The following is a 14,750-nucleotide window of genomic DNA, read 5'->3' as shown; positions in this document are numbered from 1 at the left end:
TGCCAAATTACATCGGTATCAGGACCGGGAGAAGATCCTGAGGCAGATAAAAGTGAGCAACTGGGAAGTACATAGATTTCAAGTATACAGGACATTGGGGCACACCTTGCAAAGTGTAGGGCTGAATTCAACCAGGCAAAATAATGTTCCAAAATAAGGGGCAGGCGAGACAGCACTGAGGATGAAACAGGAAAAAAGGGGGAAAAGAAATTTTTTTTTTACAATACCCAATTCATTTTTTCCAATTAAGGGGCAATTTAGCGTGGCCAATCCACCTAGCCTGCACATTTTTGGGTTGTGAGGGCAAAGCCCACGTAAACACAGGGGGAATGTGCAAACTCCACAGGGACAGTGACCCAGAGCCAGGATCGAACCCAGGACCTCGGTGCCGTGAGGCTGCAGTGCTAACCACTGCGCCACCGTGCTGCCCAAAGAAAAGAATTTTGATGGACTTATACCATGTTTGCACGGAACAGTACTGCCTCGCTCTAAAGAGAAATGTTAAACCACAGGAAAGGGTGAGGGCAGCAGAGCATAGGAAAGGGTGAAGAGGAGACAGAGGAAACAGCAACTAGTGGGCACAGGAAAGGGGTAAGATCAGCCCCGGGATGAGGTCACCGCACTAGCAGGGAAAGCTAGTGCATGTATGAGAACAGGGGGGGTTGCGCGCGTACCTCCCGGCAGGGAAGGGAGCAATTGGCGGGGAAGGGTGATCACAGGGCCAGGGATGGGGACATTTGGGGGGGAGGGGGCATGGGGGGGGGGGGCGGGGGTGGGTAGCAGTGGGGACAGAGGGGGGAAGGAGAACAAAGAGAAATATAAGGATAAGAAAGGGATAGTTTTCTGATTGGCTTCAGCTGGTTAGGTACAGGTTGAGGGAACAAGATGACGCAGCAAGCAACCACTTTGGAGGGTCCCTGGACAAAGGGAATTCCCGGAGTGCAGGGGCGCACCCACGTGGTGTACACAAAGTTGGCGACCATGTTGGGTGCTCCCTGGATAAAGGGAAATTAGGAGTGCAGGGCCCGACTTCATGGTGAGAACGGTGACCATGGCCATTTTGGTCGGCCGCCTAACAAAGGGAAACCCCAGAGTGCAGGAGTGCGCCCACCAGTTAAGTATGGTCGATCCCGCAGGAAGTGGGAGGACATTTGAGAAGTTTGAATGCTGACATAGTCTTCCTCCATGAGACATACCTGAGAGAGAAGGACCAACTGCGGGTAAGGAAGGGCTGGGTGGGACAGACGTATAATTCATGTTACGGGATGAGGGCCAGGGAGGTAGCTATCCTGATTAGCAAGAGGACGGTGTTTACGGTGACAAAGACGGTTACGGACCCAAGGGAATGGGTATGTCATGGTCAGCAGTACCTGGCCGGGCACCGGTAGGTTTTCTAAGTATATGCAGCCAACTGGGACGACACTGACTCTCTAAAGATGGCGGAAATCCCCGATGTCGACTCACACTGATCATGGAGAGGGAACTTTAACTATGTCCAGGACCCACTGACAGACTGATCAAACCCCAAAAAGGGGAATAAAGCAGGCATGGCTAGGGAACTGGGAGCATTCATGGAGCAAAATGGGGGCAGTGGACCCATGGCAGTTCCTACACCCTGATAAAAAAGAATTCTCGTTCTTTTCACCAGTACACAAAGTATACACCCATATGAACTTTTCTACAGAGGGGAAATTGGTGCTTCCAGAAATAATCAGAGCGGAAAACTCCGCGATAGTCATCTCCGACCACGCAGCACATTACATGGATGTGAGGTTGGAAATGGGCCATGCCAACGCCCCACATGGAGGTTCGACACGGACCTCTTGGCCGACTAGGTCTTCTGCCAGAAAACATCACAGGGGAGTACTAACAACCAGAATGGGGAAGTCTCACCATTCGGTGAAGGCGGTGATTAGGGAAGATATAGCCTACAAGGTTCGTAGAGACAGGCAGCAACTGATCGACTCCATCATGTCTATAGAAAATACTCTGAGGCCCCAACCATGGAGATTGGCAGAGAGGATAAAGCTACAAATGGACTTTAACCAGGAAGGCAGTGCACCAACTCCGGCATATAAGTGGGACTGTTTATGAGCACGGAGGACAGGCTAGCCACCTGTTAGCACACCAGCTGAGAGAGCAGACAGCAATGAGGACGATAGCCCAGGTAAAGGATAGCAGAGGGGGACTGGTAGCTGAACCAAAAAAGGTCAACCAAGCATTTGAGGCCTTCTACTGGTGACTGTGCACCTCTGAGCCCCTCGATGGGGACTCCGGGATGAAAAGGTTCCTCGATGGGCTGGACATGCCAGTCGTGGGGGCTATAGACAAATGGAGTTGGAAGCACCAATAGGACTGGGAGAGTTCACGGAGAGCATCAGCTCCATGCAGATGGGGAAGATGGCAGGAACCAATGGGTTCCAGGCAGACCGTCTATAAAACATTTGCACCAACCCTGGCCGTGCACTTACAGGAGATGTTCGCAGACTCGCTAGCGAGGGGCACTCTGCCTCCTATGCTAACACAGGCCACTATATCACTTCTACCGAAGAAAGACAAAGACCTGATGAAATGCAGATCGTACAGACCCATTTCGCTGTTCAACGTAGATGCGAAAATACTCCGCAAAACCCCTGACCAGGAGACTGGAGAACTTCATACCAGACGTGGTCGCAGAGGACGAGACGGGCTTTGTTAAGGGTAGACAGCTAACTGTGAACATCAGATGGCTTCTGAAATTGTTACTGACCCCATTCAGGGAGAGAACACCAGAGGTGATCGTCTCCCTGGACGCAGAAAAGGCCTTCGACAGAGTCGAATGGAAGTACCTCTGTAGTTGAGCGGTTTGGGGTAGGGACAGGATGAAACTCCTGTACAGCGTCCCAAGGTGAGCTTTTGGACCAACATCACCAGGTCTGAATGCTTCCAGCTGCACAGAGGCACAAGGCCCCTGTTCCTGCTCCTGTTCGCCCTGGCAATCAAACCCCTGTCGATCACTCTGAGTTGCGAGAGGCTTAAAGGGCATCCAAGAGAAGGCAGAGAGCACAGAGTCTCACTCTATGCAGATGACCTGCTCCTCTACATCTCGGACCCGCAGGACACTTGAAGGTTATCATGAAGCTCCAGGAAGAGTTTGGGGCCTTCTCAGGCTACAAACTCAATCTCGGCACGAGCGAGGTATTCCCGGTGAATCCAAACCGGGGGGGGGGGGGGGGGGGGGGGGGGGGACAGAGCTGGAGGGTCTACTATGCAGTGATTCTGCCACCGCATTGGTCAACAATAACCAGAAAGTTTGTGGAGCTGATAACGTGCCATTCTCTGATTCTGAAAGTAAAGAAGAACAGTTGAAATCTGGAAAGCACAAATTGTTTCAGTCTGTATTACTAAATGGAGATAAGAGCTGTGAGTACGAAGACTCCGATTTGGGGGTAAATGCTATAAAACAAAGAATGGTGCATATATAGCTAACCAACTCTGCGAAGATTGAACCCTCAGCGTTACTTGTCGCTGAAAGTATCCATGTGAAGGAAAAGAGAGAATGTAAAGCTGGAAGGGTTGGAGAGTGTTCATTGATTAAAAATGAACCAAATATTTCCCTCAGCAATGCTGCTTGTAGTTTGGCTGTAGAAGAACCTCAACATTTGGATAAACATTCATTGGACAATCAGAAAGAGACAGCAATGCAGAAGAAACTCATTCAGGGGGGGTCATCTCCAATTTGGACAGTCAGGAACCTGACAAAGGGAAGCAGGTTGTCTTTGATTTTGAAGCAGACGAACACTAGGCAAAGTTTGAGGATATCGGAGGGCGTGCTAAAACCAACGATGCAAACCTATCAACTGAAGAATAACCTAGAGAAGATATAATACAGGTACTGAAAGAGTATAGAAAATCATAGGTTAGGTGAGTGGGCCAAAATGTGGCCGCTGGAGTTTAACGTGGATAAGTGTGAGGTGATCCATTTTGGTCAGAAACATGGAAAGGCAACGTATTATCTAAATGGGGAGAGGCTTCGGGGTGCTCCGGTGCAGAGGGATCTGGGTATCCTTGTGCACGAGTCACAGAGAACTAGCAAACAGGTGCAGCAGGTAATAAAGAAAGTGAATGGAATTTAGAACAGTACAGCACAGAACAGGCCCTTCGGCCCTCGATGTTGTGCCGAGCAATGATCACCCTACTCAAACTCACCTATCCACCCTATACCCGCAACCCAACAACTCCCCCTTAACCTTACTTTTTAGGACACTACGGGCAATTTAGCATGGCCAATCCACCATTGGCATTTATAGCTAAAGGAATAAAGTATAAAGATAAGGAAGTGTTGTAACTATACAAGGCATTGGTGAGACCACGGCTGGAGTATTGTGCACAGTTTTGGTCCCCTTATTTGAGAAAAAATGTGGCATTGGAGGCAATTCAAGAACGTTCACTAGATTGATTCCAGAGATAAGAGGTTTGTCGTATGAAGAGAGATTAAGCAGCTCAGGCCTACACTCTTGAGAGTGTAGATCAAATTAAGGTATATACGGTGATTAAAAAATATGGATAAAGTGGACATGGCGGATGCTTCCTCTTGTGGGGCATTCTAAAACGAGAGGTCATAGTCTCAGGATAAGGGGTTGCAATTCTTTTTCTTTTTTAAAATAAATTTAGAGTACCCAATTCATTTTTTTCCAATTAAAGGGCAATTTAGCGTGGCAATCCACCTACCCTGCACATTTTTGGGTTGTGGGGGCGTCACCCACGCAAACACAGGGAGAATGTGCAAACTCCACACTAACAGTGACCCAGAGCCGGGATCGAATCTGGGACCTCGGCGCCGTGAGGCAGCAGAGCTAACCCTCTGCGCTACTGTACTGCCTTAGGGGTAGCAAATTTAAAGCAGTGATGATAGAAACTATTTCTCCCAAAGTGTCATGAATCTGTGGAATTCACTACCCCAGAGTGCGGTGGCTCCTGGTACAATGAGTAAATTTAAGGAGGAGTTTAACAAATTTTTAACTAGTAATGGGTTGAAGGGTTATGGAGAAGTGGCAGGATGGTAGGGTTCAGGCCATGATGAGATTAGTCATAATCATATTGAAGGGTGACGCAGGCTCGAGAGGCTAAATTGCCTACTCCTGCTCTTAGTTCTTATATTCTAAGAGATAACTATTCTGTCTAATTCCACCTTCCAGCTCTTAGCCTGTAGTCCTGTAGGTAACAATACCTCAAGCACAAAATCTAGTGTTCTTGATTAATAAGGGAATTTCTTGATTAATAAGGGGATCAGGGGTTATGGGGCAGGAGAATGGGGATGAGGAACGTTTCAGTCATGATTGAATGGCGGGGGTCAGCATGGTGGCATAGTGGTTCGTACTGCTGCCTGACGATGCAGAGGACCCGAGTTCGATCGCAACCCCGGGCCACTGTTCGTGTGGAGCTTGCACATTCTCCCCATGTCTGTATGGGTCTCACCCGCACAATCCAAAGATGTGCAGGGTAGGTGGATTGGCCATGCTAAATTGCCCCTTAATTGGAAATTGTTTTTTGAAAACATTATCAAATGGAGCACATGATGGGCTGAATGGCCTAATTCTGTTCCTATATCTTATGGTCTTATGCCCACTGTATCTAAACTTTCCCAATAAGCTGGGCTGGCATTTGGATAACTCCCCCTTTTGAACACTGAGAGTTTTGGAAAAGTTAACCAGTGGTTCAAAATATGTTTTGAAATTCTAGCAGTTTAAACTAAATGTATCCTATTGTCCCTGATCACTACTTAGAAATAATCTAGAACATGTAAACACACTCATTCAAATGGATTTTGAAAAAACATGTATCTCTCATGATGTAGATTTTATTATCATGATTGTTACAACTTTCAGTTTCTCTTGTGCTGTAAATATCAAAGTGTTTTTAAAAATGAGAAAACTGAACAGATGCATCAACTTGTAAAGAGAAAAGACAGATAAATGTCTTTCCCAGGATCCCAGAAGCCGCCATGCTCGCCCATCACTCCTGTGCTTTTTGATCCACATTCGCTCTGCTTTTGGTGGCTGTATGTTCAGTTGCTTGGTCATAAACTCTAGAGCGCCCTCCCTAAGCCTCTCAGCCTCTCTAATTTGTACAAAATGCTCCTTAAGACCTACGTCTTTGACCAGGCTTTTGGTCATCTACCTTAATATCTCCTTAGGTGGCTTGATGTCAAATTTTGTTCGTAATGTGTCTGTGCAGACTTTGGGACATTAAGTGCTCTATAAATACACATTTCTGTTGTCTGAACCGCTGTGTATTTCCACATTTTCTACTTTGATTTTGGTTTTCCAGTGCTATCTTTGCTTTTTGTTGATGATGTTTAAATTCAGATTTACAATTAATCTTGGAGAGTTTGCATTGCAAAAAAAATAAAAGAAATAAGCTCACACTTCGAAACTGTGTCTGCCCCTCAATAGGAACTGACTGCATCTCTTTGGTTCTAGCAGATTTCGGGTGTACAGCCCATACAGTTCTCCTGACGGAAAACACTGAAGACTTAGAAACATATCAAGCCCCGTGATAACAAGATGACTGGCTGAAAGAAAGGCAAAAAGAATCAGCAAGGATAAGAGCAGTTGAATGGTCAACTCACCGGAAGAGGATGATCTTTAGCTGCTTTTGTATTATATTCTTCTGAATAGTTGTAGATGCTTTGACAGGTTCCTGGGGTGCGACCAAGAAATCCAGTTTCTGACCCCATCTGAAGGATCATTTCTTATTTACCAGTTTTAAAAAACTGAACCTTTATAATGTATCACAGTTACAAAGTACTTTTGTTTTGTACAAGAGTTGTTGGGTTTTGTGTGGATACATGCAGGAAGCTGATGTCATTGGCCGCTGTGTGTCTGATTTATTACTGTCAGAACTTACTGGGCAGTACCTTATTTTCATATTGAATCATGTTGCTCCTTTTGTAATTCAAACAAGTAATTTCACTAGATGTACCCTTTTAATAAAACAGGTGTATAATAAATTGTTTTTTGAGAGTATGAAAGCTCGCTTATCTGTCCCGTTCACAATTTTCAAGTTGGACGTCACTCTATGTAATTACTTTGCTCATTACAAGTTTTTAGAGCACCCAATTCTATTTTTCCAATGAAGGGGCAATTTAGAGTGGCCAATCCACCTACCTTGCACATCACTGTGTTGTGGGAGTGAGGCCCACGCAAACACAGGGAGAATGTGCAAACCACACAGACAGTGACCCGGAGCCGGGGTCAAACCCGGGTCCTTGGTGCCATGAGGCAGCAGTGCTAAGCGCTATGCCACCCTGCTCAGCACCGGGTAAAGTGGGACTGAAAGAATGCCTTATTCCTCATTTTTACCCCTCGAAATAAAAGTGGCTATCAAATGGTGATTTACTGTACTGCATTTACAGATTCATTCAGGAACCTGTCACCCAACACTATCAATTGGAGTGAGTAACCAGCATACATACAGGATTTAACAGTTATTAATAAGTAGTGGGCGGTCTTCAAATTTCCTCCTCTAATTTGACACAACCGGGTTATCTACAATTAATGTTTCAATGGCGTGCTGTGGCTCCTGTCAAACAGCTAATGGAACCTGGCACTATACGAGGTGGGACTGGTTCTGCTTTCTAAGTCTCATCAGGTCCCTATGAATCAATTTGGTTGATTTAGCCAATGCAAAGCTATGAACTCGGCATTCTAGATTGGAGCAGTGTGGCGAATGCAAGCTTACAATGAGCTCCAGTGCAGACATTATTTGGGCTTAATCCAAGAACTTTCAGGTAAGAACATGAGGTATGGCACTCTTGAGGGTGAGGCAGGAAACTTAATCTGAAGATATTGGACCGACTGCCCGATTTACAGCTCCCCCATTTTATTTTCCATAAAGGCCTGACTGAAAATCACATTGGCATCCAGCAATATATTGATGATTTTCTCCTGCCCCTCTCCTTCCATAGCAGGGAAAAGCTATCCCATTGCTGAACTTTTTGGGAAACAAAGAATCATCCCGTGGCCAGGTACTAGATTGGTACTCCTTATGACCTAAGTTCGGAGCTGCACCTCCAACATCTCAAACTGGTCACCTTCATCTTGTCCCCCAACTCAGAGCTGCACCTCCAGGACCCCCACTGGTTACCCTCCCTCTCATCCCCAACTCAGAGCTGCACCTCCAGGACCCCCACTCTCCTTGTCCCCAACTCTGAGCTGAGGCTCCAAGATCTCACCCTCAGAGGGAGCTTTGGAGAGAATCCGTGCAGAAGCCATGACCCCTTCCCTCTCCAGGCTCCCCACACTTAAATTTTTTTTTAGAGTATCCAATTCAACTTTTCCAATTAAGGGCCAATTTAGCATGGCCAATCCACCTAACCTGCACATCTTCGGGTTGTGGGGGCGAAACCCACTCAAACACGGGGAGAATGTGCAAATTGCACATGGACAGTAAACCAGAGCCGGGATTGAACCTGGGACCTCAGCGCCGTGAGGCAGCAAGGCTAACCCACTGCGCCACAGTGCTGCCCCTTTCTAAGAGATTACTGACCTCTTGCTGAATTCTCTACAAGGAGCTGCGGTGTGAGGACATGTATTTGAATGTATTAAATTAATAAATTTGCAGTGCTTTGGTTAGAAGCCCACACCAAATGAAGAAACTGTTTCCACTTGATTTGCCAAATTAATGTCACATTAAACATTAACCCACAATTTTGAAATAAGGTTTTATTGAGCACAATATAAATATAACATGTTTTATGGCAAAGGTAATTATAACAATCTTTTGTAACTTGGAGTTTTTTTTAAATGTTTTTTTATTCCATTCTTAAAGTTACAAAGCCAATGCGCAGAGTGGATAGGGCAAAACCTTAATCCATCTTGCCCCAAAAAATAATTCAAATTGAAGCCAATTCATGGTCTCCAGAAGAGAGACATACAAGATCCAAGTTGACAAGAAAAGGCATTGCACCTCATCTTGGGCTTGACCTGACGCTTGATCTTAGCCAAAACGCCGAGAAGCGATGTCGAGTTTAAGAATTCCTTCATGGCTTAGCAGAGCAGAAAAGTAGGAACCCAACCTGGGGCGAATTAATAACTTCAGCGAGTGTGGGTATAGGCAAAGTGCAATTAACTTTCAGAAGGAGCAAACACATTAAGGTTCTTGTATGTATCCAGCAGTGACCCCTGCTGCTGGAATGTAAGTATGTGAGTGTTTGACAAGGGCAAGACTAAATTAATAGAATCATAAAATTGTGAAGCTCTGGAGGAGTCCATTCTGCCCTTCACACCTGTGCCAATGTTTTGTGAGAATTCCTAATTAGTCCCACACACTGCTCTCTAAATATAGCCCTGTGTATTTTAAAGTATTCTCTTGAAAGTTACTATTTATCTGTTATACTACCCTTCCAGACAGTGTATTCCACATCATAGCTACTTGTTCCAGAAAAAAATAAATTCTCATCTACCTTTTTCCAATTATCGTAATTTTGTGCCTCCCTGGTTACCACGGTAGCACAGTGGTTAGCATTGTGGCTTCACAGCGCCAGGGGTCCTCTGTTTGATTCCTGGCTGGGTCACTGTCGGTGCAGAGTCTGCACGTTTTCCCTGTGTCTGCATGGGTTTCTTCCGGATACTCCAGTTTCCTCCCACAAGTCCCAAAAGACACGCTTGTTAGGTATTTTGGGCATTCTGAATTCTCTGTGTATCTGAACTGGCGCCGGAGTGTGGCGATTAAGTCATTGCTGGATACATATAAGAACCTTAATGTGTTTGCTCCTTCTGAAAGTTAATTGCACTTTGCCTAGACCCACACTCGCTGGTGTTAGTAATTTGCCCCAGGTTGGGTTCCTACTTTTCTGCTCTGCTAAGCCATGAAGGGATTCTTAAACTCGACATCGCTTCTCAGCCGGGAATCGAAACCAGGTCCCTGGTGCTGTGAAGCAACAGTGCTAACCACTGTGCTACCGTGCTGCCCACTCAACATCTCTTCCCTAATTGCCCTTCAGAATGTGGTGGTGAGCTGCCACCTTGACCCGCTCCAGTCCAGGTGATATAGACACATGCACAGTGAAAATTGGCAGGTAGTGTTCGTGTCATCCAAATGCCAGATCATAACCATCTCAAGAGCTTTTAACCATCTCACATTGATGTTCAATGGCTCTACCATTGCTAAATCCTCCACCGTCAACATCTTGATGGTTACCATTGACCAGAAACGTAACTGGATAAGAGACACGGGTCCAAATCTTCCAATCAAGATCTGAACCCATATTTCGGACCCTGATTAGACAAAATAACCAATTACCTTCCTCCAATTTTTCTGTGCAATCTTCCAAAGGAGGATCCTTCTACTGGGCAGTGCAGCAACCCTCCGAGGGAGCAGTGGATAGAATGCACGCAGAAGCCATGCTCCCTTCTTATGGCACAAGCTGTGGTATTCTGGTAAGTAAAGAGTTTACATGTTCCAAAACTTCTTAGAAAAGGTACAGAGAGAAGGTAAGTGTGTACGGGTTGGGTATGGTAAATGGGTCTGGTAAGAGGATAGGATGGGAATATGGGATATGGTGGGTGAAGGGTAGAGTAGTTTAGGTAAAAAGTATGGTCGTAGGGTGGAAGGTAAGTGAGGTGACAGATGGTTAGGGTGGTAAGTGGGTAAGCAGGAAAGGATGATGGGATTGTAGGGAATTCTGTGAGTAGGTTGACAGGTGGTTGTGGTGGGTAGGATGTTAGGTGTGTGACTCAGTAGGTGGGTTGCGAGGCTGTTCGGGTCGGGAGAGGTTGTTACGTCAAGGGCAAGTCAGTTGGCTCCCAGGTGTTACGACATCCTGGGCGAGGACGTGGTCAATCTCAGCCCCCCGTAACCTGGAGAAAGAAGAGAAGGAGAGCAGGCACTCAACTCCTTCTACCTTCAGCATCCAGGACAAACACTGCTTTCCTTGGGTCGCTGGAAATCACCCCATTCGGGTAGGACCCAATCACCTGTTATGGGGCAGGATACGGCCATTTGACCAATTCATTTAAGACCAGCCAACCAATTGAACTGAGTCGCAGCCCATCTCTTGGGTGCCACAAAGTCTGAGTTCTCCTGTTCGAAACTAGCACCATCTACTATGTTGCAGCTTTTCGAATTCCTCATTCTCTCTGAGGCTTGGCTTAAAGACACATGTCCGTTAAACATCCATGGATCAAAATGGTAATAGCAAAAAAATAAAGAAAGGGGAAGTAAGGGAATCAACCATTCACAAACAGGAAGATATGGGAGTATGACTGTGATTACAAGAACTGGTCAGTGGCTGGGACTGTCATCTATAAGGCTGCACATTCAGATACTTCAGTAGTGAACCGCAAGGGATTTATTAACAAGTCATGTAGAATGGCAACATGTTTGAAGCTAATTCTAAAATACCCTGGGTAGGAGAAACTTCTCCCACTGGGGTGATTCCCCACTCTGAGTCCCGATTAGTCACCCAGACCAGGTGACCCTAACGCTGTTGTGTTGCCCTTAAAGGCACAATCACCACAAAGGCACAAGTCAGGAATATCCTCCAAGATGGCGCCGGAGTGTGGCGACTCTCTGCGAACTCTCCAAAACAGATCCTCTCTTATAACCGTACTCCCTATTATGTGTTCTCTTTTCTTCGATGTTCTAAATGATCTGTTTGAACTGCTCACAGAAATACTTTTCACTGTACCTTGGTACACGTGACAATAAACCAATCAAATCCAATACATGTGCAGACACCATCCAGGACAAAGACGCTTGCTTGATTGGCACCCCATCCTCCACCAGATTAAATATTCATTCTGTTCGCCATGATGCACCATGGTTGCTGCAGGTACCATCTACAAGATGCACTGCAGCAACTTGCCAAGCCTCATTTGTGATAGCACCTTTCAAACCCACAACATCCACTGGCCCTAGTAGAAAAAGGTAGCAAGAGTGTGGGAATGCTACCACCTCCAAAGTCCCCTCCAAGCTACACACTGACTTGAAAATATATTGTTGTTCCTTCATCAAAATCCAGAAACCCCCCACCTAATAGCAACGGTGGTGTATCTACACCACATGTCCTCAGTGGTTTACCATTGCCTTCCTCAGGGCATTTAGGGATGTGGAATAAATACTGACCATGCCAGCGATGCCCACATCTCATGAATGAATTTTTAAAATAATTTTCCTTTCCATAACTCAATATGGAGCTGTGTCTCGAGGGCAGACACACACACTCTGGCGTCGGGTCTCAATGTGGAGTTGCGTCAATAGGACAGATGGGGAAAATGCTGGAAAATCTCAGCAAGTCTGGCAGCATCTGTAGGGAGAGAAAAGAGCTAACGTTTCGAGTCCGATGACTCTTTGTCAAATCCGCAGTAATTTGCTTTTATCAATAGGACAGATACCCTCTCTGTCCCAAGTCTCAGTGTGGAGCTGCACCTCTGGGATAGACACACTCTCTGTCCCAGGTCTCAGTGTGGAGCTGCACCTCTGGGATAGACACACTCTCTGTCCCAGGTCTCAGTGTGGAGCTGCACCTCTGGGATGGACACGTTCTCTGTCCCAGGTCTCAGTGTGGAGCTGCACCTCTGGAATAGACATATTCTCTGTCCCAGGTCTCAGTGTGGAGCTGCACCTGTCGGGCAGAAACCCTCTCTGTCCCAGGTCTCAGTGTGGAGCTGCATCTCCAGGACAGACTCCCTCTCTGTCCCAGGTCTCAGTGTGGAGCTGCATCTCCAGGACAGACTCCCTCTCTGTCCCAGGTCTCAGCGTGGAGCTGCATCTCCAGGACAGACTCCCTCTCTGTCCCAGGTCTCAGTGTGGAGCTGCATCTCCAGGACAGACTCCCTCTCTGTCCCAGGTCTGAGTGTGGAGCTGCATCTCCAGGACAGACTCCCTCTCTGTCCCAGGTCACAGTGTGGAGCTGTATCTCCAGGACAGACTCCCTCTCTGTCCCAGGTCTCAGTGTGGAGCTGCATCTCCAGGACAGACTCCCTCTCTGTCCCAGGTCTCAGTGTGGAGCTGCATCTCCAGGACAGACTCCCTCTCTGTCCCAGGTCTCAATGTGAAGCTGTATCTCCAAGTTGTGTCAGGAAACAAAATGATAATTTGAGGTTTTTTTCCTGTTAGCTTTAATATAACCTGCATATTATTACTTGCGAACTTTATAAAAAAGAGACAACTAAAGCTTAAGTTATTCTGATTCATTATTTAATCATCCAAAATGATAGCCAGAAAGAGTAGTTTCTCTGGTTATAGCAGAGAACCATAACTTTTAGTGATCAGTTTCATTTTTTTCTGCTTATAACTCAAATATTTGAATCACTCTTAACAATATTCAGTCAGAAGATGGTTCATCTTAACTAATATGTATGGTTACAGAACTGATGGCAATAAGTACACTCTTACAAGATGATTATAGATTATTGATTGAAAGCTTTTTTCTCACTTAGTGTATTAAATATATTAAGAAAGCTGCCAATGTTATGTTGATTGTTTTTTTTAAGGCAGGGTTAATGGATTTCTGATTAAGATAAGGCTAGAAGTTGAGATCTGGGTGATTAAATATTCCAGGAACATCATTGTCTCAATAGTCTAGGGACCATATTATCTGCCAAATGCAATTGTTTAAGTTTTACAATATAAATTGTAATCTCAGGATATTATTAATATCCATTATCTTTGGGAAATCAGATAGATATTTCACAAGAGGCTTATTTGCTTCGGAATGTTGCGTAGGATTACCAGATTTGCAGGGGATTAAAGACACTGGGGAGCTACAGTTGAAAGCAGCAGGGTCAACGGGAAGAATGGATTTGATTTTGTGTGTTTCCAGAACCTAAAAACAGTATTTTTGGCGTGTTTTTCAATGTTTAATTATTGATTAGGGGTCAGCACTGTGGCGCAGTGAGTTAGCCCAGCTGCCTCACGGCGCCGAGGTCCCAGGTTCGATCCCAGCTCTGGGTCACTGTCCGTGTGGAGTTTGCACATTCTCCCCATGCTTGCGTGTGTTTCGCCCCCACAACCCAATGATGTGCAGACTAGGTGGATTGGCCACGCTAAATTGCTCCTTAATTGGAAAAAATAAATAAATAATTGATTTGTAGACAGTCTGGGACGAGTGCACATTTGCCAGTTCACAGAATCACAGATGCATTATGGTGCAGAAGGAGGCCATTCAGCCCATCGAGTCTGCACTGGACGAGAGTTTGCACCAGTTAACCCCAATACTACTGTACTCGGCTGCAAAGTTTAACCTTGCTATCAGCTAGTCGTACGTGAGCTCATGTGTGTCCCCGATTGAGGAGAGGGACAGGAAGTTAGGGAGGGATTTCCATTAGGGTGGAGCCTTGATGGCTGATGGCACAGACACCAACTGTGAGGCAGAGAAGCAAGGAGCCAGAGTTGGATGAATGTAGAATCCCGTTGTGGGAATGATTGTAGGGTTGGAAGGTTTACAGAGATAAGGAATGTTTAAAATAGGTAGTATTGGGCGACCAGGGGTTACTGTGAGAAACAAGGGGCGGGATTCTCTGTTGCCCGACGCCAAAATTGGGAACAGTGATTGGGCGGAGATTGGCTCCCGATGCCGAAATTGCAGCAGGTACCGGTTTGACAGTATCAGTAATATCATTATTGGGTCCACTCGATGGGATTGCTCCGCCTCCGATGGGCCGAGTTCCCGATGGCGTGGGCCACGTGTGGTCTCAGCGGTCATGATCCTGGCGTGGCGGCTGCAGAGAGAGAGAGAGGGCATGCGGATAGTGTCCAGTATTGCC

The 14,750-nt window shown here is 46.1% G+C and overlaps 1 protein-coding gene across 3 annotated transcripts in view; it reads left to right on the top strand.

Annotated features, from left to right (window-relative positions):
• The window catches only part of LOC119955004 (nuclear transcription factor Y subunit beta-like), a 45,967-nt gene extending 38,959 nt beyond the window's left edge, over nt 1-7,008 (top strand). For 2 of the 3 annotated variants that reach the window (XM_038780799.1, XM_038780796.1), the window contains one exon: nt 6,462-7,008. In XM_038780799.1, the coding sequence (XP_038636727.1) occupies nt 6,462-6,497 (36 nt within the window). In that variant the 3' untranslated portion in view covers nt 6,498-7,008. The remainder of the gene's footprint in view (nt 1-6,461) is intronic. The other variant, XM_038780798.1, reaches the window with a different exon arrangement.
• Nucleotides 7,009-14,750: the final 7,742 nt, after the last annotated feature.

Source organism: Scyliorhinus canicula, chromosome 20, assembly GCF_902713615.1.
Source record: "Scyliorhinus canicula chromosome 20, sScyCan1.1, whole genome shotgun sequence".
In the NCBI taxonomy this organism is placed as follows: Eukaryota; Metazoa; Chordata; class Chondrichthyes; order Carcharhiniformes; family Scyliorhinidae; genus Scyliorhinus; species Scyliorhinus canicula.
This window is presented reverse-complemented; position numbering and strand designations above follow the sequence as displayed.